This window comes from Ursus americanus, chromosome 30 (genome assembly GCF_024610735.1).
Source record: "Ursus americanus isolate L20-20 chromosome 30, mUrsAme1.1.p, whole genome shotgun sequence".
In the NCBI taxonomy this organism is placed as follows: Eukaryota; Metazoa; Chordata; class Mammalia; order Carnivora; family Ursidae; genus Ursus; species Ursus americanus.
The window spans coordinates 7711707-7737063 of NC_142156.1; the positions used below are offsets into that span (position 1 = coordinate 7711707).

General features: G+C 56.4%; 1 protein-coding gene across 6 annotated transcripts in view; it reads left to right on the top strand.

The window, feature by feature from the left end:
- Nucleotides 1-22672, top strand: part of TRPV4 (transient receptor potential cation channel subfamily V member 4) — a 35086-nt gene extending 12414 nt beyond the window's left edge. For all 6 annotated transcript variants that reach the window (XM_045791473.2, XM_045791472.2, XM_045791475.2 and 3 more), the window contains 15 exons: nt 1684-2100; nt 4689-4861; nt 8861-9013; nt 9765-9905; nt 10529-10827; nt 12525-12704; nt 13918-14076; nt 14317-14409; nt 14838-14911; nt 15635-15800; nt 16053-16119; nt 18378-18694; nt 19979-20106; nt 21348-21469; nt 21937-22672. In XM_045791473.2, the coding sequence (XP_045647429.1) occupies nt 1715-2100; nt 4689-4861; nt 8861-9013; nt 9765-9905; nt 10529-10827; nt 12525-12704; nt 13918-14076; nt 14317-14409; nt 14838-14911; nt 15635-15800; nt 16053-16119; nt 18378-18694; nt 19979-20106; nt 21348-21469; nt 21937-22094 (2616 nt within the window). In that variant the 5' untranslated portion in view covers nt 1684-1714 and the 3' untranslated portion in view covers nt 22095-22672. The remainder of the gene's footprint in view (nt 1-1683; nt 2101-4688; nt 4862-8860; nt 9014-9764; nt 9906-10528; nt 10828-12524; nt 12705-13917; nt 14077-14316; nt 14410-14837; nt 14912-15634; nt 15801-16052; nt 16120-18377; nt 18695-19978; nt 20107-21347; nt 21470-21936) is intronic.
- Nucleotides 22673-25357: the final 2685 nt, after the last annotated feature.

The window sequence follows — 25357 nt, forward strand, 5'->3', positions numbered from 1 at the left end:
GAAAGAGACAGAGAGCAAGGGGAGAGGCAGAGGGGGAAAGGAGAGGGATAAGCAGACTGCCCTCTGAGCACAGAGCCCAACACAGGGCTTGATCTCATGACCCTGAGATCATATCCTGAGCCAAAACCAAGAGTCGGAAGCTTCACCGACAGCCACCCAGGCTCCCCTGCACCCATTTTAAAGGGGAGGAAACTGAGGCTCAGGAGCTAAAGTGACTTTCCCAAGGTCAGGCTGCACGTCAGTAGCAGCTGAGCCTAGAACCCGAGCTGAATAACTCCAGAGTCCAGGCTATCCCTCCCCACTGGTGCCCAGAGAAGGGCCAGTCCCTGGCAGGAGCCCTGACCCTCTGTACACCCCCCTGTACCCGCCAGGAGAGGCCTCTGGCAGTGCCCCCACCTCCCCGGCCTCAGCCTTCCCTCCTGGCAGTCACAAAACAAACAAGGCGGGGACCAGTGTTTATTTGCTCCTCTGCTCGTGTGTTGGGCAGGGAGAGGAAGACATAGAAAAGAGAGCGTTTCAGACATCTCCCTGCAGTCCGGGTGGGATGGCGAAAGTTCCAGGAAACTCGCCCTGGGTGCCCAGCCCCGCCCGCCCAGCAGTGTGCCGCAGAGGGCAGCGGCCTGCAAGCCCGCCAGCGGAGACTTGCTCCTCCCCATCCTTGCTCCTGGTTAACCGTTGGGCCCAGAGCTACAGAGACCTGGGTGCAAGTCCAGCTCTTCTCCTTAGAAGCTGTGTGACTGGCCCTCTTAAAGCTCCAGTCTCTCCATCTAAGAAATGGGAATAAATCATCGTTCTGTCCATGTGGCACCCTTTTAGGTGTTGGGGATGTGGGAGTAAATGAGACAGAGGCATTCCCTGCCTCCTGGTGCTCAAGGTCTGGGGATGAACTAGTCCCATGGACAGATGGTCAGGGAGGGCTTCCCAGAAAGGACAATTGAGCTGGGAACACAGGTGGAGTTAGCCAGCCCAACAGGGGAGGGAAGGGACCAGCACTTGGCCCTGGGGAGCTGAGGTTTTGCACTGTGGCAAGTCAGCTGTAGTTTTGGGAGCTCAGTTTCCTGTTCTGCAAAAAGAGAGTCATAAGGATGGCGCTAGGGGGGTTGGAGGAACGCCGGCTCACGCAGTGGGTTCGCCCCAGTGTGTTCTGAGCACCTGCTGGGCCCGGAGCATGCGTTTAATGGTTATATTGCAGTCACTGAGCTGCACTGCGCTCACCATGGGAATGCATGCTCTCTGCTTGGACGCCCCCATTTTGCAGGTGAGAAAACCGAGGCTGTGAAATCATCTTGCCCGATGCCACACGGTTGCTGAGTGTGGAGCCTGGATTTGGACCCTGCTCTGTGGGGCTCTGAAGCTGGCCGGGTTGGGCAGGAGTAAGCCCCAGGCTCCGGGTTTGGGGTCCCAGGGGTGACTCTGAGGCCCTTCCTCCTCCAGCTAATGCCCAGGGTGGTTGGACCTGAGGCACGTTTGCGTTTCCAGGTCCCTAAAAGAGGCTCCTGTTGTAGCTCTCGCCCCGGGGCCGGCGGCCAACCACATCTGGGAGTGGTCACCCCGCACCCCTGTCATTACAACGGTGGCTTTGAAGCAGCGGGCAGCCGTGCTGTTTGCCCACGTGGGAGGGGGCTTCCTGGAGCCCCCACCGCTGGCCGGGCTCCGCCTGACTCCCCTCCCGTTCCCTTGCAGGCCGAGCAGTGCAGACGGGTCCCGGGTCGGCATGGCGGATCCCAGCGAAGGCCCCCATGCAGGGCCTGGGGAGGTGGCCGAGAGCCCCGGGGATGAGAGCGGCACCCCCGGCGGCGAGGCCTTCCCCCTCTCTTCACTGGCCAACCTGTTTGAGGGGGAGGATGGCTCCCCCTCCCCCTCCCCGGCTGACCCCGGCCGCCCCGCCGGCCCGGGTGATGGGCGACCAAACCTGCGCATGAAGTTCCAGGGCGCCTTCCGCAAGGGGGTGCCCAACCCCATCGACCTCCTGGAGTCCACCCTGTATGAGTCCTCGGTGGTGCCCGGACCCAAGAAGGCGCCCATGGACTCGCTCTTTGACTATGGCACCTATCGTCACCACCCCAGTGACAATAAGCGGTGGAGGAAGAAGGTCATCGAGTGAGTATTGCTGGCCGCCCGGCCAATGGTCTCTTCTGGGTCGAATCCATCCACCCCTCTGTCCGTCCGTCCGCCTACCTGTTCACCCACCTGTGCACTTGTCCGTATACTTGTCTGTTCACCCATCTGTCCATCCATCCACCGTCCACCCATTCATTCATCCAGCTCCCCGTCTTTCCACCTGCTCATCCACTTGTCCAGTCCATCCGTCCATCATCCACGCGTTCACACATCTCTCTACCCCTCTGTCTTCATTGGCTCCAGACATCCGCCCACGGAAACCCCTAGGAACCCCTCTTGGCTGCTGTGTGTATCTGGAGGGCCGTCCTGAAGTCGGGAGATGGCCGGTTGCCTCATCCTTGCCCGTCCCCCTCGCCGATCCCAGACTCGTTCACGCCCTTGGATGAAGCGCTTGCTTGGTCGGGAGCTGCCTCCTTTCTTCATTCGCTGAGTCCCAGATTCATGTAGTGCGTGTTGCTCGAGCACCCCCCGCGTGCCAGGCGGTCCGGTTGGCCCTGTGGCTCTAGGGCTGAGCCACACCAGATCCCGCTCCGACCAAGTTTAGACCCTGAGTAGCCTTCACTGGCACCTTCATTTTGGAGGATGAGCCAGGTAACAAGCAAGTAAATAGTCCTGGGAACATACAGTTTGAGTTGGGGGAGGTGCTGAGGGGGAGAGAGGAGCTGATACAGGAAAGGTAGTCCAGGAGGGCTTCTTGGAGGAGCCAGCATTTCAGCCCGACGCTAAGGGATGAGAAGGAGTGGCCACAAGGGGTGAGGAAGGTGTTCCAGGGGAGAGATGTGCACATACCGGGGCTGGAGGCTGGAGGGGCTGGGCGTGCCCAAGGAACGAGGCCTTGTGGTCATCTGCCCGCCGCTGGTCAGTCTGCTCAGAGGACAGCAAAGCGTCCTGCGTCCCCATCCCTTCCAGGTCCTGCTGGAAGCTGGTGGGTTCTATGTCTCTCTTTCCCCTCCCTCGGAACCCCTCCTTCAAGCCCTCACCACACCCCTACCCCAGACAGTCAGGGCTAATAGCCCACAGGAGGGGCTGTGCAGGCACTGGGGGTGTGGCCACTGAGTGGCTGAGGTCTTCAGAGACCCTGAACACCACCTAATGAGATGTGGGGATGAGGGTGTTCTTTTCATTTCATTTTTTGGCCCCAAGTTCACGATTCAGGAGCAGATAAAATGGGGGCTGCCCAGGTGCTCTCACCGGGGGGTTGCAGTCTGCACCCCATCCTCAGGAGGGCGCCTCTTCCCCTGCCCTGGCACCCCACGGCTGGAGGCCCTGCCCCAAGCGGGGAGTGTGGGGCCCGGGCCGAGGAAGGAAGGAGAGCAGCTGTCCACATCCCCTGGCCCGCTAGCAGCTCTCTCTGCCCCTGCAGTCCCTCCTGACCTCAGTGTCTCCTCCCTCCCGCCGGCCACTGTCCTGTTCCCCCTCAGCTCCCCTCTTCTCTCCTCTCCTCCCTCCCTGTCTCTGTGTCTGCCTTTCCCTGGTCTACCCTCCGTTTGTTCGTTTTACCGGGTTCTTCCTGAGCTCCACATGCACCAGCGCTGGGTGGGTGGAGAGGTAACAGAGAGGATTCTTGCCCTCCCTGGGGCCCCCGGGCTAGCGCTGCTTCTGGCTGTTTGTCTCTTAAAACCTAGCACACAGTAGGTGCCCAAGCAGTGTTTGTGCAATGACCAAGGGAATATCATTTTTCTTTCTTACTGAGTCTCTCCGCTTCCCCGGTCCCAGCCCCTGTGGGTCATGTTCTTTCTCCACCTGCCTCTGTAGCTCAGCGTTTCTCCCCCTCCCCCCGCCTCCCTGGCAGGCTCTGGGACACACAGTGGTCACTAAATAACAGCCGCCATGTCAGCTAACGTGTGCTCTGTCCACTGTGTGCGGGGCCTTGAACCCAGCACCTGTGTGCATGGTGTTAAATGTTTGTTGAGTGAATAAATCAATGAGTGAATGGCCGAGTAAATGAATGAGTTGCTTTATCCTTTAGTCCAGTGTTCCTCCTTTCTTTTTTCACTGTCATTGTCTCTTTCGGTCTCTGGCTTAGTAAGTACTCAGTAACTGACAAATGGAAGAGTGGATGGGTGGATGGGTGGATGGGTGGGTGGGTGGGTGTGTGGCTGGGTAAGTGGGTGGAAGGATGGATGGATGGATGGACGGATGGATGGATGGATGGACAGATGGACGTGAGTGGGTAGATGGATGGATGGGTGGGTGGATGGATGGACAGATGGATGGATGGATGGGTGGATGGATGGACAGATGGACGTGTGAGTGGGTGGGTGGATGGATGGGTGGGTGGATGGATGGTGGGAGATGGGTGGGTGGGTGTGTGGATGGATAGGCAGGCTTATATGTTTCTTTCTGTCTGTCTGTTTCTACTGAACATACAGTAAATACTAGGTAGAGTTTGTTGGGATAAAACATTCCTTTGTTTCTCCAGCTATCCCTCCCCTCTCAGTCTGGTCCCACCTTAGGGCTTCAGCTCCCTCCACCTCCCTGCCCCAAACCCTGGGCCCCTCAGGCCAGAGATTGGTGGGGTGGGAGGGGGAAGAGCCCTCCCATCACCCTGCCTTCCCCCCCTCCAGGAAGCAGCCGCAGAGTCCCAAAGCTCCTGCGCCCCAGCCACCCCCCATCCTTAAAGTCTTCAACCGGCCTATCCTCTTTGACATCGTGTCCCGGGGCTCTACTACCGACCTGGATGGGCTGCTTCCCTTCTTGCTGACCCACAAGAAGCGCCTGACGGACGAGGAGTTCCGGGGTGAGCCACCTAGTTGGGGCTAGTGGGCGGGGGAGGGAGGCCTGACATTGTGGGCCCCTCTCCTCTCAGCAGCTTCTCCTGGGTCGGTGGGCTGCATTGGCCGTGAAGAGCACTGGATAGGGAGTCTGGTTCTGTGTGTCCTTTGCCATATTACTTAGCCCCTCTGGGCTTTTGCTACCATCATTCATTCATTCATTCATTCATTCTTTTAGCCTTTATTTTTGGAAAGGTCAGTATTGTAGGTGACTCCAGTCACCTGGGTTCAAATCCCGCCTCCACCACTTAAGGGACGTATGGCCTCCCTGAGCCCCAATTTCCCCATCTGTCAACTAAGGCATAATAATAGAATCGTCCTGGTAGAGCATTGCTGCTTCTGCTCCCGGGCTCTGCCCCACCCCCACCCAGCTCTCAGGCTCCCCTCCCTAGGCTGAAGCCCAAGTCACCACCACCCCAGACTTCTCCCAGCCCAGCCCAGAGAGCTCACCCCGCAGCCTTGTCTGGGCTCCAACCTGCACCTCAAGGCATCAGCTCCCTCTACTGCCCCAGGCCTTCCCTGCAAATTGGCAAAGTTGGCCTGTGAGCCCCTTGACCCGAGTCCATCACCTGCTATGTGCCAGGTACCGGGTTTAGGAGCCATAATGAACTGGCCAAACGACCCCACAAAGTAGCGTAAAATCTTAAGAACAGTGGCACCTGTTACAGAGGAGAGCCTGTCTCGAGAAGGCCGGTGGCAGTTGAACGCTCAGGGCTGCCGAAGCTTCTGGGAGGTTGGGGTGGGGTGGGGGCAGATCTTTTTGAGACTTCAAGTATTTCAGCTAAATTTAGTGCCAAAGCAGGCGGACCTAGCCAGCGGTATATTTTTCACGTGTGCCTTTACCAACCAGATCCTTTGAACACCCACACGATACAGTGCAGTATCTGTCAGAAGAGAACTCCTGGATTTATCAAAAATATTCCTTCATGGTGCGCGGCCGGCCGGACAGTGTGGCTTGTTGGTGGCATGAGCTTAGAGCTCTGGCACCTCGGGGCCCCTCCCTGCCCTCGGAGGGTCTCAGTGACTACGGGAATCATCTCATTTGCAGATGACCCACATTCAAGCCCTGGCCAAACGCCCCTCCTGACCCCCAAGTGGAGTCGGCACAGGGAGACAAGCGTGGGGTAGAGCGATCCCCTCCCCGGGGTCTTCAGCGAGACAGTACAGCTCTGGGCTGGGCTTCCAAGCCTCCAGCTTCTCCCGGGTTTGCGACTGAGTCAGGGGGCTTTTCACCTAGGCCAGGAGCCCCCAGGCGAGCAGAGGCAGCAGGCCGGGGGGTGGTCCCCAAAACTGCAGAGAATATATTGCATGTTATTGGGGGGTTAACCATGAGGCCTGTAAGGCTAAAGAAGCTGTAGGGCTGCTCTCTTGCTCTGGCCCCTTCTAAGGCCCTGCAACTGATTTTGAATTCATAATTGCATGTTTGATTTCATAGCAGTATGCCGAAATCATGTAAGTCTGAGGCCCCCGAAAAACCTGGATCCACCTCTGCGTGTTGTTCTAGCCAGAGGCTCATGAGCTCATCTGATCCTCAGGGGAGTCTGTGACCACCACCCCTCAAAGTTTGACACCCTCCAATTTGGCATTCATTTAGGGCCCCTCACCCCCTAGCAGCTCCCGTGGGCAGAGCCACTTCGCCACCTGGTGGCCGAGTTCTGGAACTGCATGTCCCTCCCCGTTTCTGGGAAGATGCTACTCTTGGCATTTCATCCCAAGAACCAGGCTGGCAGCCCGCACTCCCCCCTTTCCCCCATCCCCTGCTATAGCCTGGGCCTGGGGGTGTGGAAGCCCAAATTCAAGGTCTGGTTCCGCGCCCCACCCCTGTGGTTTGGAATTACCTGTGGTGACCAGCTCATCAGGTGCTGTGCTGGGCATGGGGCAACAATGGTGAATGAAGCAGATACAACCCTGTCCTCAAGTTACTCGCAGTTTCCTGGGTGAGATCAACTTCATCAAGCAATCACAGAAATAAAAACTGTAACGTGTGCCAGCAAGAGGCTGTGTTGGAGGATTTGAGCTAGTCAGGAAAATCTGGGAGGGCTTCCTGGAAGAGGTGACACTTCAGCTGACTCTGAATGAGTTGCAGTTAACCGGTTAACAAAAGGAGGAAGGACCAGGGAGGGGGTAAAGCGACAGCATGTGCAAAGGCCCTGCTACTCCCTGTGATAGCATGCTCTGCAGTGACCACTCCAGCTGCTATGTGGGTCGAAGGAAAGCCAGAGAGGTTGGTGGAAACCAGGCAGGTGTCTTGGGCCAGGTTGGTGGCAGTGGAGATGGGGAGTGGTGGAGGGATTGAATAGGACACACTGGGGTGGATGTGGGGGAGAAGAGAGGACAAGGGTGACACAAGGGTTTTTTTTGGCTGAAGGGGGACCCCATCCTCTGGGGAGGGGACATATGCGGGCTGGGAGTTGGCTTTGGGAGGGAGCATGGAGAGTCACAAGCTGCCTGAATCAGGACATGGACTGACACCTCCCCGCACTTCTGCAGGTGAGGAACTGGAGTCCGCTTTTCCTTTAATTCAAGACACAGCTCCTGGGTGACTCTGGGCGGGGCGCCTGGGGTACGGCAGGAAGCAGCTTGTCGGGGGCGAGGCTTGTCAGGGAGACCTCAGTCCTGGGGGCACCGGAACTGGAATTCAGGTCTCTGTCAGTCTTTCTTGTTCTCCCCACTGACTCCTGGCATCTAGGGGGAAATTCCTAAAGCACCTCCCATGGGATGATTAACTGCAACAGAGTATTTACTGAGGACTTTCCCTGCCTGGTGCTGGGCTCATCCACAAACATCTGTTAGCTCTTCCATTTCCTCTGTGGCCTCAATTTAGCTAGAAAGGAAACTGAGGCAGAGGAAGGGTCACGCAGGAATCGGGAGTGAAGCCAGGATTCCAACCCCAAGGTGCCTGACTCCAGAGCAGCTGTCTCAGCTCACACCTGCGTCTCCCGTTCCGGATCCCATTCCTGCTTCTGCCGTGCCTGAGCCCCCGGCGGGACTTTGCCCTGTGCCTGATTCACAGGGGAGTTCTCTTTCCATTGATTCATTCTTTTTTTTTTTTTTAAAGATGGATTTATTTATTTGAGAGAGAGAGAGAGGGTGAGGGGGTAGGGGCAGAGGGAGAGGGAGAATCTCAAGCAGACTCCCTGCTGAGCGTGGGGGGGGGCTCGACCTCATGACCCTGAGATCACGACCTGAGCCCAAACCAAGAGTCGGACGCTCAACCAACTGAGCCACCCAGGCGCCCCTCATTGACTTGTTCTTTTAAGTATAAATCCACTCGTGTAAACATTAAAATTAACGCAAAGGAAAGAAAATTGCACAGGGACGTTAGCGAGTGTCAGTGGGCAGCGTTAAGGATCCGTTTGTACCACACGGAGACTGGCTGCATGAGAGAGATTTGACGAGGAGATGCAAATGCTCATGGTGGGCCTTCAGTACCATTATTGCCGCACCTGTGGGACCCCCAAAGCCCTCTCCTGCCCCTCCTAAGGTAATTTCACACCCCCTATGGTGGGCAGTCTGCACTTCGGGGACCACTGCACCCCGTCTGCTCCCCTCTGGGGGCACTGGCGTACACACTTCATGGGAAGAAGACCCTCTGTTCAAATAGATGGCAAACGCTGCCTGCCGCGTCTGGCTTTTAGAGCTTCACGGTTGCATATTAAAGGCTCTGACAAGTCCTGTAATAAATAAGGTTGGCTTTGTTTAATCCAGGCTTCCCCACCATGTTTTGATTTTCAAAATTCCCTCCAAATGATGCTTTGGTAAATCCCAGTCTCTGTAGGCTGTGGCTTCCCACATTTTGAAGAACTGCCCCTTTGAGTTTATTGGACCTGCTCAGCACCATGGGGGCAGGCTAGGGAGTAGCTCATGGGGGAGGTGCAGCATGGCCCCAGTGCCCTGTCCCCGGCTGCCCCGTAGTTCCGTACCACGGACTGACCGCCCCTCATCCTGCATGTGTGTCCCCCCAGAGCCGTCCACGGGGAAGACCTGTCTGCCTAAGGCCCTGCTCAATCTGAGCAATGGCCGCAACGACACCATCCCCGTGCTCCTGGACATTGCCGAGCGCACGGGCAACATGCGGGAGTTCATCAACTCGCCCTTCCGGGACATCTACTACCGAGGTGGGGCCCCGCACCGGGGCAGGGGCGACGCAGGGTGGCGGTGGGGCACTCGCTCATCTGACCCCCGTGCCACCCCAGGAGCTCCCGTCTACACCCCAGGTGCCAGCAGGCATCCAGGAGCCCATCGTTGAATGACTCCCCCTTCTAATCTTGACCTTCTGAGTTTCAGAATCTAAGACTCTGAGAGGCAGTGAGCATCACAGATAATGATCCATGAACTTGGCATCTGGGACCTGAGATGCCGTGGTTCCGGATACTCTAAGGCTCTATTGTAATAGTCGTACGGGCTGGCAGCGCTAAGAGGCAAGGGTATCACCAGTCCCCGCTCCCTGGGTCTAAATCTTGAGATTCCGTGAATCAGACTTGACCTTTCCGATTCCCGGATAGGAAGATTCAAAGTCTGTGAATTTTATACTTTAGTCCAAAATGCTGTGGGACCACAGGGCCTTTGTCTGCTCCTGGATTAAAGCCTCCCCGAGTCTGACAGGTTCCCACACTTGGGATCTGACACGTGGGCTCTCCTCTGAGTCTGCGTTCTGCCTACACCATGCAGCCCGCCAGGCCTTCATGCGGCAGAGCCCACATCGGGCAGCGTCTGGAGGTCTGTTGCTGCCCTAGGGAAGAGCCGGCTAAGGCCTGGGGCTGCAGCCCCCGACTTCCACCCTCTGCACCCCCCACCCCACCCCGCCCTCAAGCCTGGTCCACTCTCTGTCCCCCCCCCCCCCGTGACAGTCCCTCACCCCCTCCCCAGGTCAGACCGCCCTGCACATCGCCATCGAGCGGCGCTGCAAACACTATGTGGAGCTCCTGGTGGCCCAAGGAGCTGACGTCCATGCCCAGGCCCGGGGGCGCTTCTTCCAGCCCAAGGACGAGGGAGGCTACTTCTACTTTGGTGAGGAGGGGACGGTGCGGGCTGGGGGGACGTGGTGGAGTCCAGTGCCCTGGCCCCTCCCCAGACACCTAGAGCCCTACTGGCCAAGGGCTCAGACGGTGTCCTGTGCGCCAGCCGCATAGTCCCCGGGATCTTGCCTGGGAGGGGCAGAGCATCACCTGGCCTCCTGGAGCCTCAGCTTCCCCATCTGTACCGCGGGACCATGCGAGCCCCCGGTGCTGTGATGGGTGGTCAGCCTCTGCACCTGCCCCCGGCACCTTGTCATGCTCGTCCTTTCGTCCCACTGAGTCTGGGACCGGGGGTCCGATTGCAGAGCCCACACCCCCCATCACCACCACGTCCCAGCTGAATTTCACCCCTGCTTAAAGGCACATGCTATCTGAAGCTCAGGGACAACGTCCCTCAAAGAACCCCTCCCGGCCTCCACATCGCCAGGCCACACCCCATCTCCGGCACATCGCCCACAGAAACGCGCACCTGCGTCTGCCTGACGCGTCGCCACCGACTGTCGGGACTGTGTCCAGCGTCCCCGGGTCTCTTCCCCGAGCATCCGCGGGCAGCGCCCTCCCCCGCCCCGGGCGCCCCCTTCACTCGCCTCCCCCTGCCCGCCCCCTGGCCTGCAGGCGAGCTGCCCCTGTCGCTGGCGGCCTGCACCAACCAGCCCCACATCGTCAACTACCTGACGGAGAACCCGCACAAGAAGGCCGACATGCGGCGGCAGGACTCCCGCGGCAACACGGTGCTGCACGCGCTCGTGGCCATCGCCGACAACACTCGCGAGAACACCAAGTTCGTCACCAAGATGTACGACCTGCTGCTGCTCAAGTGCGCCCGCCTCTTCCCCGACAGCAACCTGGAGGCCGTGCTCAACAACGACGGGCTCTCGCCCCTCATGATGGCAGCCAAGACGGGCAAGATTGGGGTGAGTGCAGTCGAGGGGGGCACGGCCAGCCAGCCCCCCCACTGTTGCCCCTCTGCGTGCACACGCGCACACACACACACACACACACACACACACACACACACTGGAGGGGCGACTGCTGGCATTCATTATTATTAATATGCACACCCACCTCCTATCATGGCAACCCTATTGTCCTGACCCAAGAACCTGCTGTGGCTCCCTATTATCCAGCCAAGCCACTCACCTTCGTCCCAGAGCCTCTGTCCTCATCCCATGCCTCCGGTTGATCGGGCCCCGCCCCCGCCAGCCAGGACAAGCCAAGGATAGAAATCTGAGTCCCAGGGCTCCACCCCTCTACAGTCCCCTATAATCCACGATCCGGGTCCTAGCTGAGCCCCCTAACCTGCCGAGCAGCCCTGTGCAGGTTCTTTCCGTGTCTGGCCTCACCGCACAGGGCTTGGGGGGATTTCCCAGCCTGGGCACTAGCGAAGTTGGGGGCTAGCTGGTTCTGGGGGCGGTCTGTCCGGGGCAATGTAGGGTGTTTAGTTGCATCCCTGACCTCAAATCACCAGATACCAGTGGCACTCCCTGCCACTGTGACAACCCCGAAAGTCTCCAGGTTGTCCCCTGGGGGGCACCATTGCCCTGATTGAGAACCAAGCCTGCAGTGCTCTGAAGTCAGGAGCACGTGGGTCCAAAGCCTGGCTCAGTCACTTCCCAGCGGGTGACTGCAGGCGTCTCCCCTCACCCCTCCGTGCCTCAGTGTCCTCAGCTGTAAAATGGGGATGGAAATAGCACCCTGTGGTACCACGTGACAACTAGATCGGGTGATCCATGTAAAGCTCTTTAATGAAGATCTGGGCTGGGTGGCGCGTGCTCAAGAACGGGCAGGGATTATTAATGTTTTTTTTTTTTTAAGATTTTATTTATTATTTATTTGACAGAGAGAGAGAGACAGCCAGAGAGAGAGGGAACACAAGCAGGGGGAGTGGGAGAGGAAGAAGCAGGCTCCCAGTGGAGGAGCCCGATGTGAGGCTCGATCCCATAACGCCAGCATCACGCCCTGAGCCAAAGGCAACCGCTTAACGACTGAGCCACCCAGGCGCCCCATTTACTGTTCTATTAAAAACATAGCAAAAACTTCTAAAATTGCAATTTATGCCAGAGTCTTGAGGTAAAGGAAAAAGCCCGTGTTTAAATTCTGGCTTTTTGCCCCATTACCCTGTGGGCTTTGGGCAATGCCCACCCACTCTCTGTTCCTCAGTATCCCCTGTGTGTGAGCTACAGATAGTGGCGTCAGGAAGGACTGGATCTAACAGTTATTCCTAGATTTAACATGTTAATAAGAGAGATTCACTGTTGTTTTAATTACATAAAAAAGATATTCATGCCGATTCCGATTTTTAAGGCTGGCCTGGTTCAGTCTGGCTTCAACTGATTGCTGTGTGGCCTCAGGGAGCACCCTTCTTTTCCCTGAACCTCTGTTTGCTCATCTGAAAACAAAGATGGTTAAGAGTCAGAACAAGATGATGTGAGCACAGGGTCCGGCACCCAGGGTGTGCTCCGTAAATATTTCCTCCCTGCTACATCCTGCTCTCTGGGGTGGCGCCACGAGATGGGCTGTGATGGGCCCCTGGGGTCCCTCTGATGTGAGGGGCTGAGCATTGGTGTCTCTCCCCAGGACCCCCTGACACCCACCCCCCAACCCCATGCAGGTTTTTCAGCATATCATCCGCCGGGAGGTGACAGATGAGGATACGAGACACCTGTCCCGCAAGTTCAAGGACTGGGCCTATGGGCCGGTGTATTCCTCACTATATGACCTCTCCTCCCTGGACACGTGTGGGGAAGAGGCTTCTGTGCTGGAAATCCTGGTGTATAACAGCAAGATCGAGGTGAGTGCTGGGGCAGGGGACAGAGCCTTGGGTGGCTGAGAGCAGGGAAAGGACCCTGGCGCTGGGAGGGGCTCTGTAACTTACATGCTGTGTGTCTCAGGACAAGTGACCCAACCTCTCTGAGTCCCAGTTTGCTTTTTTGTAAAATGGGGATAAGGATAGTTCATGTCCCGGAGGGTTGTTGGGAGGAACAACTGAGTTCCTCTGAGAACAGTCAGCCACCGAATAAACATTATATGTCAGCTATTATCATTAGTAGTCGTTAGATGAAGTTCTGAAAGCTCCTTTTTTCACTTAGCAGCATTTCGCGAACATCGTTCTGCACCATTAAATATTCTTCTGCAGTATCATTGCTGCGAGTAAATGTACCACATTCTAATTAACCATTCCTCTATTCTTGGTCATTTGGGTTTGTTTCTGCCTTTAACTATCAAGACTAACACTGCAGTGGCATCTCTGTGGCTACATTGTTGCACAGATCCATGTTTATGAGGAGAGTGTACAAATGGGGCAGAAAATGCTGGTGACTGGATGTAGGTCTCCCTTCCCTCCCCGGCTCCGTGAGCTTGGACAGATGCCTTCCCCTTGCTGGAGCTCACTTCCCTCGTCTTTGAAATTAGTGACTAACTGGATTGAGGTCAGGGGTGGTGGGAGGTTTAGCATCTCCGGTGCAAGCTTTGATTGATTGGTAGCGTCTGTCCGGGGACCTGTGTAGAGAACTATTGTGAGGGGCTCAATTATTGATGGCTCCCCCCGCCCCCTAGGGAGAATCAGAGAATTATGGTGAGTCAAGTGTCTATCATCCTGGGGCTGAATTTCCCGATCCTGCTTCCTGACTCAGAACTTCCGAGGTTGAAGCCCAGGGATTTATATATTTTGACAAGCTCCCTAGGTGATTTTCCACTAGCAGCTTGGTACCTACCGTCCGCAGGTTGGAGTTTGGGGACCATGAGAATAGCTTTCCAGCTCTGGGTTCTCTGAGTCCAGAATAGGCTGGAAAGGTAAGTTGGGGCGGAATTGGGCAGAGCCTCGAGTCCTGAGCCCGGAAGTGTGGGGTTGATTCGGAATCCCCGTCCAGTTCCCCGTGAATCCTTGAGTGTCGCTGAGGAGTGGTGGAGGAGAGGGTGCTCGCGGGCCAGAGGGTGGGGGCAGGCGTGTTGGGAGGTGGCCTGCCTGGATCCCACGTGGCCCCTGCGCGCCCTGTCTCCCACAGAACCGCCACGAGATGCTGGCCGTGGAGCCCATCAATGAGCTGCTGCGGGACAAGTGGCGCAAGTTTGGCGCCGTGTCCTTCTACATCAATGTGGTCTCCTATCTGTGCGCCATGGTCATCTTTACCCTCACCGCCTACTACCAGCCGCTGGAGGGCACCGTGAGTGCCTGGGAGCTGGGGCGCAGCTGGGCCCTCCTCTGGGGCTCCCCTGTGGGAGGGACTGGAGAGAGCTTAGGAACGGGTTGGGGAGGTGCCCCCCACCCCGCTGCTGGGGGGGAGGAGAGAGTGAGGGAAGAGGATCCAGAGGATCCAGATGTTAGGGGGCGTTGGGGAACATTTGGATCTGGGGCCGGATGTTGGAGGGGCTGGGTGAGGACCTGCATGCCATCTGCCCCCCAGCCCCCGTACCCTTACCGCACCACTGTGGACTACCTGAGGCTGGCCGGCGAGGTCATCACGCTCTTCACCGGGGTCCTGTTCTTCTTCACCAATGTGAGTGCCTGGCCCCCAACTGCCCCCACCCTGCCCGTCCTCCCTCCTCCTTTTATTTCCCCCCTTCCACTCCCTTCTGTCTCCTTCTCCGGGCCTATACCCTCCTTCTCTGCTTTTTCCTCTTTCCCCAACAGAAAAGAGCCCATCATCTTGGGGCGCCTAGGTGGCTCAGTCGGTTAAGCGTCTGCCTTCGGCTCAGGTCATGATCTCGGGGTCCTGGGATCGAGTCCCATGTCCAGGGAGTCTGCCTCTCCCTCTGACCTTCCCCCTCCACCCCCTCATGTTCTCTCTTTCAAATAAATCAATAAAATCTAAAAAAAAAAAAAAAGCCCATTATTTTGTCTCTGTACCACATTCTGCCTCCCCTCCCCTCCCCTCTACATTCCTGCCAGCTCCACCCCTCTCACCTGCCTCCTCCCCTCTGCCAGATCAAAGACTTGTTCATGAAGAAATGCCCAGGAGTGAATTCTCTCTTCATTGATGGCTCCTTCCAGCTACTCTAGTGAGTAGAGGTCCCAGGCTGGCAGCTTCTGGGTGAGGAAGGTGGGATTGGGGTTGTGACATCATCCAGATTTGGGGGCGGGGGTGGGGGGGGTGATTCCGTCAGGACTGGATTCACCCAGCCCAGACAGCTGTAGCCCAAAGTCAGGACAAGACCAATGTCAAGCAATAGAGTCTTCTGGTTAAAGCAAGATACTGGTTTCTACAGAGTTATCACCTTATACACCTTATATAGAAATAATGTAACTTCCTATGCTGGTGATTGATTGCTAATGTCTGCCAGGAGTGCCATGTGAAGAATCTTGAGGCATGTTTGTATTTGGTGGGAAAGAGTGCAGTGCTTGATTAATGATGTCTGCCTGGGGCACGGGATGAGTTGCTGCATGTGCACTACATCTTTTCCCTTTTTCTTAGAGAACAATGAGATTCACTTAGCCGCAAAATCTCCCCTCAACACCACTTTCTCTAGCAATTCCAACGGGCATCACTTGGGGACCTCGTAGGGCCTCCGGGCCATTACGCCAACATTGGTTGCCAGCTAATGGAGCATTCTGGTTAATAGAATGCTGGGGAACCCAGTGAATCCACTTTGTTTCTCTTCGGGGGGTCCAGAAGGCATCAGGATGTCCTAGTGCCCCAGAGGGCTTGGGGGCACGTCTCGCCCTCCGGTGCCTCATTGTCCCCTCTCCCCTCTGGGGCCTCTCGTCGTCTCTGCTGCTTGCAGCTTCATCTACTCCGTGCTGGTGATTGTCTCGGCGGCCCTCTACTTGGCGGGAATTGAAGCCTACCTGGCTGTCATGGTCTTTGCCTTGGTCCTGGGCTGGATGAACGCCCTCTACTTTACCCGCGGGCTGAAGCTGACAGGAACCTATAGCATCATGATCCAGAAGGTATGGCCCGTGGAACCGTCTGGACTGTGTCCCTGGAGGGAGCCACGCACATGACGTGTGCAGCTTATGCGTGTAGACGGTGCCCTCGGCCCTGAGGACGTGGGGCACCGTGGGGGCCGCAGGGAGGGTCTGGACGTCGGAGGAGGTGGGAAGGGACAAGGGTGGAGGTGGGAACGCTTGGGATGGAGAAGTCAGGAAAACGAGAAACCATGTGTCTCCTGCTTGTCTCCATATTCCCACCGGGGTCTTTAGATCCTCTTCAAAGACCTTTTCCGCTTCCTGCTGGTCTACTTGCTCTTCATGATCGGCTATGCTTCAGGTGAGCTCTGGGGAGCCGGGTGACCTGGTGGGGGTGGCGCAAGGACCAGAAGGGCAGCCGTGTTGTGTGGAGGACAATAACCAGCGTGTGCTAGGTTCTCCCTGTGTGCCAGGCACTGGGCTGAGTCCTGTCCCGTCCCCGCCTCAGTAGTCCCCCACCACGGGTCTGCGAGGTCAGTCAGTGCCTTTATTGTCCCCTTTACAGGTAAGAAAACCAAGGCTTAGAAAAGTTGAATAAGTTGCCCAAGTCCCGAAGCTAGGACATGGTAAAACTGGCAGAGTAGCTATTATTGCAAAAGAAGCCACCCAAAGCTTAGGGGCTTAAAACAGCCACTGTTCATTACTGCTCACAAATCTTTGGGTCAGCTGGGCAGTGGTGCTGACCTGGGCCAGGTGGGGCCCATCTCCACGAGCTCCTGTGTCTGCGGTCGGCTGTGGTGTGGCTGCCGTCTGGCTGGTCCAGCCAGGATGGCCTCAGTGGGGGTGACTTCGCTCTCTTCCCTGGGGCCATCCCTGCTCCAGAAGGCTTGGGTGTGTTCACACAGTGGTCCGAGGGTTCTGAGAATGTACATGGAGGTGTTCAAGGTCACTGCCTGGTCTCTGCTTCACTCTGCTGGCCAACGCAAGTGACAGGCCGGCCTTGATCCAAGGGTGGGGAGGTAGATCCTGGCTCTTGATGGAAAGACCCGCAAAGTCACGTTGAAGGGACACGGGTACAGGGAAGCGTGAATTTTCCTACTTAATCTACCAGTTCAGGTCAGTTCTGGCTGTCTCCAGTGTGCCTTCTCCATGATGTCATGATGCCAGGGGACCTCAGTGGCACATGCCATGAGGGAAGGGCCAGGGATGGGGACACTGACTAAGCCATTGGGCTGGTCCCTAAGAGGTGGGGGAGCTGCCATCCAATGCCTGGCATCCAAAAGGGAGCAGCTGCCTCAGACTTCACCAGGCCGCGTTCACGTCTGAGAAGGTTGTTCTGGGGACGAGCCCTGAAGCAGGATCTGATGGTGGTGATATTTTAACCCAGAGGGTTCCGAGGCTCTGCGTGGATTATTTGGGGGGAAACAGAACAGTAGCCTATAGGATACAGCTGCACCTTCCCAGGGTTAGGACTGGGAAGAGCTAGACAGAGTGTCAAGGGTTCTGCAGTGTTTTGGGGTTCAGGTCGAGAGGCCAGCCCTACTGCAGTCCTAATTATAGAAACTGAGGCAGGAGCTTAGGGGTTAAATGAGCAACTGAGTGGTCAGCTTGGTTGCAGGACTTCTCCTGATAGGGGAACACTAGATCCCTCCTCTGAGGCTGACTGAACACAAACATGACACACGGGCCTTTTGTGCCCATGGCAGACATTGCTAATGGATTACAGAGTGATTTTTCTGATAGATCCAGATAAGGTCTCTGAATCCTTCTCAACACAAGTGTCAGCAGCCGCTACACAACTGAACAGCAATAGCATCTGGGTTGAAATGTGGTTACTGTAATCCCAGGATGAAGGCCCTAGGAGGTTGTATGCCCCGCTGACCGAGGAGCTCAGCCTCTTCACGCTCCCTGCCCTGGACGGTACGGGGCAGTGGTTGCTGCTGAACTGTGTTGAGAAGGATCCTGAAGCTTCATCTGGGCTCAGTGGGAAGGGATGTGCACCAGGATGGGTTTGAGATATCCGGAGGGGGGCAAGGGCCTTAGCAGGCACGGCTTCTGGAACTGTCAGGCCTGGCACCGGGTTTCAGCTTGCACCTTTCCTCTGGGAGCTGGGGTGGGCCGGGAAACAGGAGCATGACAGAGGGTCTGCCCCAGGAATGCTGGCCTCCCAGGCTCCCAAGACCTCTACCAGCAATAGGCTAGATTAGGGATTCCCAGCTTTGGCCCTGTTGGCCCTTGGGGCCAGATGCTGCTGTGTGGGGGCTGTCCTGTGCATGGCGGGATGTCTAGCAGCGTCCCTGGGCCTCTCCCCACTAGGTACCAGGAGCGCCGCCTCTCTGGTTGTGACAGCCCAACGTCGCCAGATGTCCCCAAGGGGAAATGTGGCCCTTGGTTGAGAACTCCTAGACTAGATCCCGGGCCCCTCTTCCTTGTTAGCAAGAGTCTGTGGAAAGAGCCAAGGCTTTGGACCCTGGGCTTGGCTCCTACGCCGGGTGACCCTAGGCCAGTGCGCTCCCCCCCTCACCAAGCCTCAGCTGTCCCCTCTGTCGCACGGGAACGCGGTGCTCCGCCTGCCAGCACATGTCATCACTCAGCGAATGTCACCCCGCCCCCCCGCAGCCCTGGTGTCCCTTCTGAACCCATGTGCCAACATGAAGGTGTGCAGCGAGGACCACACCAACTGCACCGTGCCCACGTACCCCTCGTGCCGCGACAGCGAGACGTTCAGCACTTTCCTGCTGGACCTCTTCAAGCTGACCATCGGCATGGGCGACCTGGAGATGCTCAGCAGCACCAAGTACCCCGTGGTCTTCATCATCCTCCTGGTCACCTACATCATCCTCACCTTCGTGCTGTTGCTCAACATGCTGATCGCCCTCATGGGCGAGACGGTGGGCCAGGTGTCCAAGGAGAGCAAGCACATCTGGAAGCTGCAGGTGACGCCCGGGACCCCTGCCCCCAACCCTGCGGGCCGCCGCCTCCTTCCAAGACGGGGCCGCCGGACCCACGGCGTGCCCCTCTTCGGCGGTCCGCTCAGGGCCAGCGCTGTCGTCTCGTTCTGCCTCCGCTTGCCTATTTGTAAAATGGCCCTCGGAGGCTGCCACCAGGCTCCGTGGCCCCCAAGAAACCGGCATGGATGTGGGCCTCGTTGGCACAGGGGAGCTGCCGCCTCTGCTTTCCCCAAGTGTTCTCGGCAATTCTAGAAAGCAATGGCCTGGGGGGTCACAGCCGTCTCGGGCCACATAGATACAGCGCACAAACCGGGGGGTTCACAACAAACAGCGCTATCACAAGGCCCAGGAACGCAGCAGCCACGTTTATGGTGCATTTCCAGGAAATGCTGCAGTGAGAAGAAAAAAAAAAGCCCCAAGGTCATCCTCCCAGTTCTGGGTCTCGGGGAAACGTCTGGCTGCTCTTAATCTTTATGTGTACCGCTTACCTCCCCAGGCCTCAGTTTCTCCACGGGGTGTAACTCGTAAGATGCAAAGTGGCAACCTGTGGACTGGGTTTGACCCGCAAAGATTTATGTTTTGTGCATCGCCATGTTTTTTTAAAAATTAATGCAAAATTTTATTTTATTTTTTCTTTAAAGATTTTATTTATTTATTTGAGAGACAGAGACAGACAGCATGAGCAGGGGGAAGGGCAGAGGGGAGAGGGAGAAGCAGACACCACCACCACCACCCCACCCCCGCGGAGCAGGGAGCCCAATGCGGGGCTCGATCCCAGGACCCTGAGATCATGACCTGAGCCAAAGGCAACCGCTTAACCGACTGAGCCACCAGGCGTGCCCCCAAAAAATTAATGCAAAATTTTAAAATGAAGAGATTTCCCATAAAAATCCAGACTTCTGGCCTTTCTGGAAAGCTGGAAGCCTGGCAAGGCGGGCCCACATTCCTTTCTGGCAGTGCCTGGGGGGATGAGAGGCAGCTGCCTGCTTTCCACAGGGCTTGCGCTCCCTGGTTTGCCCTAGTCCCCACCCCTCCCTGGTGTTTCCCAACACTGAGTGGTAACATCGTGCATGTGTCATGGTGCTTGGGCTGTGGCCTTCCTGTCTCTGAGCCTGCTTCACTCATTTGTGCTCCTGCTGGGCCCCGTGGGTATCAGAATGTATAACCCTGCTTCCGGGGCAGTGGGGATGCGCGTCATTTCTGCCGCGAGGGTAGTAGGTTCTGGCAGGTGCAGGCACACCAATGGCCTGCTCACCCCTCCCCCTGCAGTGGGCCACCACCATCCTGGACATCGAGCGCTCGTTTCCCGTGTTCCTGAGGAAGGCCTTCCGCTCTGGCGAGATGGTGACCGTGGGCAAGAGCTCGGACGGGACCCCAGACCGCAGGTGGTGCTTCAGGTGAGGCGGGGCGGGCGGGGCCGAATCATCCTGCGCCCATTGAGCCTCCTTACCTTTTCTACCCATTGCAACTTCCCGAGCCACTGAGGCCCGATGGGCCCGACCAGAGTTCAGTTCTACCGGGTGATCTCGGGCAAGTCGGTTTCCTTCCCAGCCTGGGTTTCTTCCACGGATGACAGCACCACCCCCCAGGGTGAGCCGCACGGATTCGATGGACTTGGGCCATTACCCAGATGTACAGGAAATGCCCCCTTCTTAGGGGAACCCCTGGGTGAATCCTTTCTTTCAAGGTGAATCATTCTTCATAAAGCGATTGCCGGCATCGAGTACAACTGTCACGTCTGGAGGCAGAGCCAGTTTCCTCGTCTGTGAAATGGGGACAATATTAACACCCACCTCGCCGGCCGGCCGGGCAGTCCTGTTCAGTTGGAACCCGAAGTTCAAATCCTGACTCTCTGATTGGTCAGCTTTGTGACCTTGTATGAACAGTGTAACAAGCCTGAGTCTCTCAATCTGTCAAACGGGGACAGTGACCGTAGCTTCCTCACTGGCTCCCGACGTGTAGAAATGGCTCCGAATATGGAGAATGAATGAAAATGACAAAAAATCATTTTCCAAGGGGGAAATTAGATTGAGCCTGTTGGGGCCCAAGAGGCTGCCTGCTGCCGCCTTTGCCAGGGTGTCCCATAAATAGGAGAAGAGAGCATCAAAAAGCAAGGTGTCCACTGTGGATGAACAGATAAGCAAAATGCGGCGCCTCCCTGGGAAATAGGATTCAGTCGTGAAATGGAGTGAGGTCCCGACGCCAGCTCCAGCACGGACGAACCTGGAAGACGCGATGCTGTGTGAAAACAGCCACATGCAAAAGGCCACGCAGTGTAGGATTCCATTCATAGGAAACGTCCAGAATAGGCAAATCCAGAGACAGAAAGCCGAGCACAGGTTCTGGGGTGCTGGCGGGAAGGGGAGTGAAACTTATAGCTTAAAGGGTACAGGATTTCTGTTTGGGGTGATGGGAAATATTGGGAAGAAATAGCGGGGATGGTGACCCGACATGGGGGGAATGTATTTAATCCACTGAATTGTATACTTGAAAATGGTGAAAACGGCCAATTGTAGGTTACATGTATTTTACCAGAATGTTTAGGGAAAGGAGCAGAACGTGCTGGGGGTCTGGAGCAAGGAGGCTGCCTGGGGGTGGGGGCTCCCCCTGACGCTTCCGTCTGCTGTGGCCCCACCAGGGTGGACGAGGTGAACTGGTCTCACTGGAATCAGAACTTGGGCATCATTAACGAGGACCCGGGCAAGAGTGAGAATTACCAGTACTACGGCTTCTCGCACACTGTGGGCCGCCTCCGGAGGGGTGAGTGCAAAGGGGGTGGGGGGTTAAGCGGGGGAGATCCAGGGGTGCAGAGGGAGAGCCTTGGTCACCCTTGTCCCTCATTTGCTTTGAGCAGTCCTGTCCTCTTTTGGAGACTCACTGTTCCCTTCTGTAGAATGGGAGGGCCCAATGGGCTGGCTGCTAAGCTGTTGCTTTTGCTGCTCGTGAACATCTGGGGCAGCTCCCCTCCCCTACACTGGGTGCATGAGACCCAGTGGGCCCCCAGCCATTCTGACCCGGGCCTGGATTCCGGCTCTTCCACTTACTCCTGTGTGCTCCTGGGTTTGGTGCCTCGACCTCTCTGAGCCCCAGATTCCCCCTCTGTAAAATGGGGATAATAACCCTCCCCCTTTAGATTGCTGTGGAGTGCCCGGTACACAGTAGGTGCTCAGTACCTGTGTGTGCCTTCTCCACCCACCTCATTCCTCCCTCTGCCGTGCTCACGACAGATCGCTGGTCCTCGGTGGTGCCACGCGTGGTGGAGCTGAACAAGAATTCGAACCAAGACGAGGTGGTGGTGCCTCTGGACAACATGGGGAACCCCAGCTGTGACGGCCACCAGCAGAGTTACCCCCCCAAGTGGAGGACTGACGATGCTCCCCTCTAGGGGCTGTGGGTGGGGCAGGGTCTCTGGCCTGCAGCCCAAGCCCGTCCCTCCACCTGCCTGTTTCTACTCCACCTGCATTTCAGCCATGCCTCCCGGGGCGTCCCCCATGTGCTCCTTTGACCTCCAGAGGCGAGGGCCAGTTGGAGATGAAGGGGAGGCCCCAGGACCCTCTGGTCCCCAGGCTCCTGCCCCCAGCTCTGCCTCCCCACCCGGGGCATGAGGCTCCTGACTACCTGTCTCACTCCCATGGAGTCACATAAGCCAATGCCAGGGCCTCTCTGCCCACGGGGGCTCAGTTCCTTGCCTCTCCATTATTTATTTGCTCTGCTCTCAGGAAAGTGGTGTGATCCTCGCCCCCAAAGGGAACCTGGCAGAGGCCTCAGGACCCCATTCCAGGTCGCTGCTTGCCAACCCCCAGCCCCAGCCTGGGCCCTGGGCTGCACACAGCACCCTGTGCGGCTGTGTGCTGGCTTTGCGTTGGGCCGGGGGCCCTTGGGGTGGGGCCATGCCTTTGGTGTGTTCTGTAAAAGTTCTGGGGTTTGTCGGTGCCCAATAAATGTTCATTCACTGATGGTGAAGATGGTAGGGATGATGATGGGGAGAGTTGTAATGGGCATGGGGATGACAGCAGCGGGATGGGGGAGCTCAGATATGCTGGTGGGGGGCAGGGATGAGATTGAGAAGTGGTCGTGACCAAGGTGGTGTTTAGGGTGATGGCTGGAGGCTGGACTCAGGGCCGTGGTGGTGGCATGAGCTTAAGAAATGAGGGTGAGAATGGAGCGGAGGGAGAAGATGGAGTCGAAGGGAATGGGAGAAGAGTCATGTTGGCTGGGTGGGGGAGGAATGCTGGGGGGCAGAGTAATGTTAGTGGTGGGGAGAGAATGTAGGTGTAGGGAGAGTCATGTTGGCAGGAAAGAGTAATGTTGGTAGGAGAGAGTAATGTTTGTGGGAAAGAGTAATATTGGTGGGGGAGAGTAATGTTGGTTCACCAGTAATATTGGTGAGGGGAGAGTAATGGTGGAGAAGGATAATGCTGATGGGGAAGAGTAATGTTGGTGTGGGAGAGTAATGTTGTTGGGAGGAGAGTAATGCTGGTGCAGGTTAATGTTGGTAGGGGGAGATGAATGCTGGTGGGTGGAGTAATGGTGGGGGGAGAGTAATATTGGTAGAAAGAGTAGTATTGGTGGGAAGACTAATGTTGGTGTGAGGAGAGTAATGTTGGTGGGAAAGAGTAATGTTGATGAGAATGAGTAATGTTGGGGAGAGTAATATTGATGGAAAGGGTATTGTTGGGGGAGAGTAATGCAGGTGGGAAAGGTAATGGTGGGGGAAGAGTAATGTTGGTGGGGAAAAGTAATGTTGGGAGGAAAGTAACGCTGGTGCAGATTAATGTTGGTGTGGAGAGTAAAGCCGGTGGGTGGAGTCATAGTGGGAGGAGAGTAAATTGGTGGGGGAGAGTAATATTGGTGGGGGGGAGAATAATGCAGGTGGACAGAGTAATACTGGGGGGAAGAGTCACTGGCGTGAGGAGAATGAGGGTGCTGGGTCGTCTTCTGTCTCCTTTTATGAGGGTGGAAACCTTTCCCCGAAAGACCTCCCCTCTTGTATTATTGGCTAGAACAGTGTCACGTGTCTCACGCTTCAGCCAATCAGCAGGCAGGAAGCCGCAATGTCCTAAAGCCAACGGACAAATGGAGAAAGGTAGTTTCCCCGCCAGTAATCCGTGTTGCCTGGGTTTGCATGCCGCCGGCGCAGGCCTTTTTCCCGATGCCCACCTTCCACCCCAACCGCTTTCCACCGCTTTCCAACACCTGCTAATCTCCGTGGTGGAGAAAAGCCTGAGGTTCAGGATCTGGAATGCGGGTACTTCCCGAGGAAAGTTGCACTGTCGGTACCCGTGCCGGACCGCGGCAATGCCCCCCTTCCCCGCTCTTCCCTCTGCCCGTGCATTTGCAGGAGAGCCTTAGGGTACTGCCCCCTGTGGGCAAAGCAGACTCTGCCTCCCTGGCTGGACGGTGAGATTTGTTTTAATGAAGAGCATGTAATCGGACGTGCCTGGGCTAGCCCGTCCAGAAGGAGGCTGAGAGATCCGTGGAGCGGAGCAAGCCCGGGTGACATCAGAGGAACCCCGAAGAGGCCCGAGAAAGAATTGTTCTCCTATGCCAATGAGTTTTATTTTTCTTTAGGGCAGGCACGGATTTTGTGGCAGTAGCTAATGGATACAGAATGTCCACTGCACCCCATGTTTCAGATGGGGAAGCCAGGGCTCAGAGAGGTGAAGGCTCTTGCCCAGGACACCTGGCTGGGAAGTGGTGGAGGTGGGATTTAAACGCCTGGACTCTGCCCTCCGAGCCCATCCTGGAGAGAAAACACTCTGACCCCTGAGGGGTGACAGGTGACAAGGCCAGGTCGCTCCTCTGCCCTGAAGACCCTGGCTGTCGCCTGCCACTTTTCACTGAGCCCCCGAGACTGTCGGCTCCCATTTAGAACCCTCTCTCTCTTTGAACATACCCCTAACTGTATTCCAACCCGGATTTCTTATTATGTGCGTGTATGTGTATTTAATAATGATAAAGCACTTGTATGTCATATTTGACAGGAGGGCTTTTTTCATCTCAAGTTTAAAGCACTACTGGGAAATAATTAGTGCTACTAGAGTCAAAAACAATGGGACCCCATCAGAAAAGACAGTCTCAGAAACTCTCAGATCTTAATTGAACAATTACCTCTTATGCCTATGAATACTTCATTATTACATGCCCTGTTATTATTAGCTGTTATTATTGTTTTAGATGAATGCTGGGGATTTTTTAAAAATCAAAAGCCATTTTCAACCACACTGTTCATCTCCCTGGAATGCACACTCCTGGCATTTCCGAATGTAATAGTGTTGGAGCCGGCAGTCTCCACACTTTGCCCGGAAAACGTGTATTTTGATCGTTTTGGTTGTTTGTACGGAATCGTTAAAGACTCTGGGCCTCTGTTCACACCGTTATTAATTGTTGATTCCCTGGCAAAAGCGTTGGCATGAGACTAGAGCACCCCCTACCTTTTCATCTTTAAGAGCCCAAAGCCATCGTGGACAATGGGGAGATCTTTGTTCACCCCAGGCTTATGAGATGAAGTGTAAGGAGGGGTGGTGGTGAAGGCAGAGGACAGGATGGAAAGGGCACTGGCGGGGGGGACCAAAGCCCAGGGAGGGAGAGCGGGCTGGGCATCTTCTGCTCTTGGAGGGAATCGCAGAGAGAAGGAAGCAGGTGAAT